At 47.5% G+C, this 6,054-nt stretch overlaps 1 protein-coding gene across 1 annotated transcript; it reads right to left on the bottom strand.

Annotated features, from left to right (window-relative positions):
* Positions 1 to 817: 817 nt before the first annotated feature.
* LOC123083140 (protein STAR1) lies at positions 818 to 2,063 on the bottom strand. Its single transcript, XM_044505265.1, has 2 exons — positions 1,512 to 2,063; positions 818 to 1,405 (listed from the first exon to the last, which is right to left on the bottom strand). Exons 1-2 carry the CDS (start codon positions 1,870 to 1,872, stop codon positions 966 to 968), a joined length of 801 nt encoding a protein of 266 aa, XP_044361200.1. The 5' UTR covers positions 1,873 to 2,063; the 3' UTR covers positions 818 to 965.
* Positions 2,064 to 6,054: the final 3,991 nt, after the last annotated feature.

Raw genomic sequence — 6,054 nt, forward strand, 5'->3', positions numbered from 1 at the left:
GACAACGATAGATGGCAACTGACGTTAGATACAAGTGGCAATTATTTTTTCTCCCTCCCCATGCCAAATTCCTCCTTTCTCTCCCTATTTTATAGTGATTCCTACGCATGCTTCATTACCAACTACTCGCATCAAGCCAACCCAGAAGCTTGGCACAAGTCTAGCATAGTATATGGCAGATCTGGCGTATGTTGGTGGGTAAATGAAAAGACACACAAATTCCTGGGGTGTTTGCCCTGATAGCATGGATCCAGTCGCCATCTCCGTGGGCAAATTTGCAATTTTAGATTTTTGGACAAAAGAAGGTCGAGAAACAGAAGGAGATCGGAGATCCACCTGTTTTAGCTCGTCGTCTTGGGAGGGCGGGGTTGGGGTGGGACTGGGTGGGGTGGGGGAGGGGTGGGGTGGGTGGTTAGCGGTGGGAAGGCGCTAGGGATCTGCTCTGGTTGCCCAGAGAAGGAAGTCGACGGAGGTAGGGGATCGAGAGGTGCGAGACAATGGCGGCAGGGCGGACTGTGGATCGGAAGGAGCCCGGGACGGCGGGCGTGCTGGGTCGTGCGGGCAGCGCGGTCGTTTGGCCCAGACATGTGGGCGGTTTTGCCACACACCGGACGTGCGGGCTATGGCTGCGCGCGCCCGGACGCGGTCGTGCGGGCGGGTTCTTCTCCATGCCACACGAGGCGTGCGGCACAACCACCCAATACACCACACGGTGTCCATAAATAAATCAATTACTTCGTATGGTATAGACCGTATAGGTATAGAGCTAGAAAATCCTCTCTCGCTCCATCAGTCTACGAGACACACCAAAAGTACATTTATGCTATCTCAAAAAGAGAAGTACATTTATGCAGATCGCACACAGCGTTCGTCGTGGTAGCAAGATTGAAGCGACATGTCCGAATTAAGCAAGGTCAGACAGACTCAACAGTGTAGTCGGCGACCAAAGTCAAACAAACATTCAACTAGCTGAGCTCCAGGAAGCGTCGGGCCATGAGGTGCTTGGCTTGGGACAGGTCGGACGGCGGGAGCACCTCCACGACGACGCCGTCGACGACGAGGCACACGAGGTCGGCGATCCGCTGGATCTGCCTCACGCTGTGCGAGACGATCACCGTGGTGATCCCCCGCGCCTTCTTCAGCCGCACGATGGCCTCCTCGATGTTCTGCGTGGAGATGGGGTCCAGCGCGCTCGTCGGCTCGTCCAGCAGCAGCACCTCCGGGTCGTTGGCGAGGGTGCGGGCCAGGGCGACGCGCTGCGCCTGGCCGACGGACAGCTCCGACGCCGGCCGGGAGGCCAGGGCGGGGTCCAGGTCCGACAGGCCCAGCAGCTCCTCCACCTGCGCGTCGGTCAGCGTCTCGCCGCGCAGCCGCGGGCCGTACCGCACGTTGTCCGCCACCGTTCCTGCAGCACAGCAGCAGCGCAGATGGTTCACATCAGATCAGACAGAGCCGCAGATCCAGCATGCAATTGAAGTCAACGATGGAGCATTTGAATGGCAGATGCGTACCATGGAACATGGCGGGGAGCTGGAAGAGCATGCCGACCCTGCGGCGGAGCGCGAGGACGTCGAGGCCGCGGATGTCGGCGCCGTCGAGGGTGACGGCGCCGGGGGCGGGCTCCCAGAGGCGGTTGAGGGCGCGGAGCAGCGTGGACTTGCCGCTGCCGCTGGGGCCGATGACGCCCATCACCACCCCGCGCGGCACGTCCAGGTCGGACCCGGGCACGGTCGGCTCGCCGTCCGGCCCCGGCGGCCGCAGCGTCAGCCCGCGCACCCGTATCTTGGGCCCGTCGCCGCCGTCCACGTCCACGTCCAGCAGATGCTGCCTCATGGCATCATCTGCACGTACGTGGTCCGTTTGGCACAACATCGATCGAGAACAAAAAGGTCTCAGGATTGGACGTCCATTTTCGCGACAAGTAATTCCGAACGGATGGAGTAGGAAGGAACCTCAACCAATGATCATACAATGCATCTCGAGTTTGGTTTGGTGGATGGAATTACCTGGAGCTGGAGACGAGCCCATTGGCACCTCACTGGAGGGAGGAGCCTTCCAAGGAACGTGCTGGCTGGGTGGGAGTCGCCTTCCGTCCTTTTATTATCTTCTCCCCAAGAATTCGTGGCTCCAACTGAGGTGGGTACGGTGGCTTTTCTTGCGCGACTCCGCTCCGGCGCTGCAGTCTCCGCTTAAACTAGATACTAGAATACACAAAGAGGCCTTCCGTGTCTAGTTTACTATATATGCCCATCACAAAAAATACTTTCTCCGTCTCGTAATATAAGACGTTTTTGCAAGCTACAAGCTAAAACAGCTTGCAAAAGCATCTTAGATTGTGGGGCGGAGGGAGTAGCTTATAATTTAAGAGTCGAAAATAGCGAAGCTTGCGGTACATTCTGGATTTGCTAGGATCTCGCAATGCAAGATTTTGTGTTTGATGTTCAAGTTACGCTGCTTCCTGATGCATAAGGTAAGGTTGCTTGATCATCTCGCGGGGAGCTCCTTAGGATTGCTTGGCCGGGTTATCCGTAGTGGTGTTTGATAGGTATATATATATATATATATATAGCATCCTTGGTTAAAGACGTACAATTAGATTTTCATGAACTTTCTCAAAATATATTTTTCAGATGCTATAATAAATTCACTAAATTATTTTTATTTTATTGTCGAACATAAATAATATATAGTTCAACAATATCATTTTGAAGAACAAAAAAATTCATTGTGAATGACAGGTAGAGATTTCGTAGTGTCAATATATATGAGGACTAGAGAAGAACCAAAATGGGACAGGGTCAATTTCACAGGGGTTTCCTCCCTTCTTTGGTCTGGGCTTGGAGGACTGGTTCCTAATTTGGCGCATGCAGTTATCGTTACACAGCAGGCTAGAGTCAACGCACCCATGAGCCTGTCAGAAGCGTGTCACAAGTATTATCCTCAACCTTACAAACTAGATGGTCAGCATTACTGATGTCAGTATGAAGTGGGATATGGTGCATCAATTTCGACTCCAGATCACTTCACTTCTTTTGAGTATCAAGTACATAATGCCCAACCCGCGTTGCTGCAGAAACCGTGCCAAAACAAATTCATAAATGGGTGCTTAAAAACAACAAAAACAAATAATGAAAAATCAAATTTACAAAGGTTCTTGGTTTATACTTACTTATTATGTAAACAATAAACATGCGAAGCACTTCCTCTGTTCCAAAATACTTGAGCTTCTGGGTTTGTCCCAAGTCAAACTTTTTTTAAGAACAGTCACAAATTATGAAACGGGGAGCAACGGATATGTGTTGTTAATTATATCCATCCTGTTTAAGAACGCGTCATCGATCATCTCTGGAACAAGCTTCTGCTAAAGGCCTTCAGGAAACAGACAGTGCCAAGTGCCAACACCCTTGATCTCTGGCGTTCATATCCTGAATGGACCGAATAAGGCGTCTTGCTCCTTCAAGCTTCTCTACATCCGGCACCAAGGAAATTCGGTGGTTCTTAGCACGAGTGTTGGGCAATGCTATGATGCAATGCCTGATTTCCTGGCTGCATCTTTGCCTTCAGAGTGTAATCCAGCATTGCGTAGTAAAACCTGGATTGCTCTAAAAATGATAATCTCCAGCAGTCTGAACTCGGATGGATCATAATTTCGTAGGTGTTGCACCAGTATGAAAACGAGGAGCTTCAAAAGATACTGAAAGTCTAGCAAGAATGGACCAACATATAGATATGCAATCTCTGTTTCCTAGACAGAAAAACGCAATACTGTATCTAGACAAGTGAAAAAAAGTGGGAATACACTGACTGAAGTTGGGGGATACGTATGGAATCATTTGGCACAATGACCCAACCATTGAGAATCTCTCGTGCCTATGGTAAGCACCACATCACATCAGTGCAGTCTCAGTGCCATTTTTATAGAGAAACGAATGACATGGACCAGCGGTTAAGGGTCAGTCTTGAAATATACTCCCTCCGTAAAGAAATATAAAGAACGTTTATAGATCACTAAAGTAGTGATCTAAACGCTCTTATATTAGTTTACAGAGGGAGTAGTAGGAAACACAAACCAACAACAAAAGGCAAGAGCTGCAGAGCAGGAAAGTTCATGCGCGGCTTATTATTGCCTTCTTTGTGCAGACTGTAGCATATGGGCTCTCTGGACTGAAGATGCAAAATTGCATGTGCAGAGCAGTTGGACAAGTTCACTGACACTTAGCTGCAAAGAAAAAGATGGCCCGCATTTGTTGACAAAAACGACTACCAGTAGCAAACTTCTTTTCATTCAGATCCAAAGGCAAACGATGTCAACATCCCCCAAAAAAAGGCAAACATGTCTGAATCTTCCATGCAAGAACAAGCCTTAGAGGCTTAGAACTTACTTCCTCCGTTCCAAAAATAAGTGTCGTGGCTTTAGCACAAAACTGAACTAAAACCGCGACACTTATTTTGGAACGACGGAGGGAGTGCGTACCAAGAATGGAACAATTCTGCCAGAACAAAACACACCTTTGATTTGATCCACCAAAACCTTGAGCTGTTGATTCATCCAGCTCCTTTACATTCATATGCTACTTCTCTGCTGCCGGAACTATTTAAAACCTTGGTAGACAACTTACCAGATTACTCCATCCGTCCCAAAATAAATGTCTTGGTACAAAGTTGTACTAAAGTTGAGACACTTTATATATCTATATGATGAAAGAGAAGGCGACAAGGTATCATCACAATCACAAATCATTAAACGGGGAGCAACAGATCTGTGATATTACAGTATCCACATCCATCCATCCTGTTTAAGAACACGGCAGTCTGAAATCTCTGTATGAAACAAGGAACTTCAACAGATACTAAAAGTCCGCAACTGATGGCCGTAGCTGGTCTAGCCAGAGTGAACCAAACATATGCAACCCGACCTTTTGAAATTTCCGTTTCCTACGAAAAATAAAACAGCGGTGCAGATGTGGCTCACACTTTAACCTTATCTGGCCAAGTTAAAGATGGGAATGCACTCAAGTTGGGGCACATATGGAATCATTTACCACAAGGAGAGGACACCCACCATTGAGAACTCTCATGCCCTTGGTAAGGACCACATCAGTGCAGCCTCAATGCCATTTATAGAGCAGGCAAGGGCATGGACCAGTGGCTGCAATGGAGTGTGTTAACGGTCTTCAAATATAGGAAACGGAAAAACTAACAAAGAGGAAGAGTTGCAAAACATGAACGTCCATACACAGCTTATTGTTGCCTTCTTTTGAGTAAATTGTAGCATATGGGCTGCATGTTTGTGAACTTGCCCAAAGATAGATACTGTATATGCTAGTACATGTTTCAGCAACATGTTACAAGTTTAGAACAGTACTTCACTGGCGATGATAGGTAGGGATAAAGTACCATCGCAAATATTCAGCCTGTTTAAGAATTGAATAGTCTGAACTCTCAAGGATCATAATTCAGGCGTTGCGCAAAGAAAACAAGAACAGATAAATGTCCTCAAAAAGTGGCCCTACATAGCTAGCTGATCTAGCAAGAGCAAACATATACAGGCAAGACCTTCAAATGCCTGTTTCCTAGACTAAAACAAAATACACGAGTGCCAATCGGTTTATACTGTATCCTTACCTAGACAAGTTAAAGATGTGAATACACTGACTGAAGTTGGGGATACATATGGAATCATTTGGCACAAGGACCCCACCATTGAGAACTCTCATGCCTTCTGTAAGGACCACACCAGTGCAGCCTCAATGTCATTTGTAGAGCAATGAACAGCATGGACCAGTGGTTAACAGACAGTCTACAAAATATAGGAAACAGAAACTAACAACAAAAGTGCAAGAGTTGCAGAGCAGGAAAGTTCATACACAGCTTATATTATTCCCTTCTCTGTGTAAGCTGTGTAGCATATGGGCCATATGTGGCTATTTCTAATAATGAGACACAGCAGCTCAAAGTTCTCTGGCTCGTGATCTTGTCCATGGATAGGCATATGGCATATGTTTTGGAGGCAACAACATGTTACAAGTTTAGAACAGTATATACCTTTACTGA

Source organism: Triticum aestivum, chromosome 4A (assembly GCF_018294505.1).
Source record: "Triticum aestivum cultivar Chinese Spring chromosome 4A, IWGSC CS RefSeq v2.1, whole genome shotgun sequence".
In the NCBI taxonomy this organism is placed as follows: Eukaryota; Viridiplantae; Streptophyta; class Magnoliopsida; order Poales; family Poaceae; genus Triticum; species Triticum aestivum.

Bases quoted from the DNA above. Each gene is read 5' to 3' on its own strand.
- LOC123083140 (XM_044505265.1), bottom strand. From the start codon at position 1,872: ATGTTGTGCCAAACGGACCACGTACGTGCAGATGATGCCATGAGGCAG. The intron at 1,406-1,511 runs GTACGCATCTGC...GCTGTGCTGCAG, and splicing joins GCTCCCCGCCATGTTCCATG to GAACGGTGGCGGACAACGTG.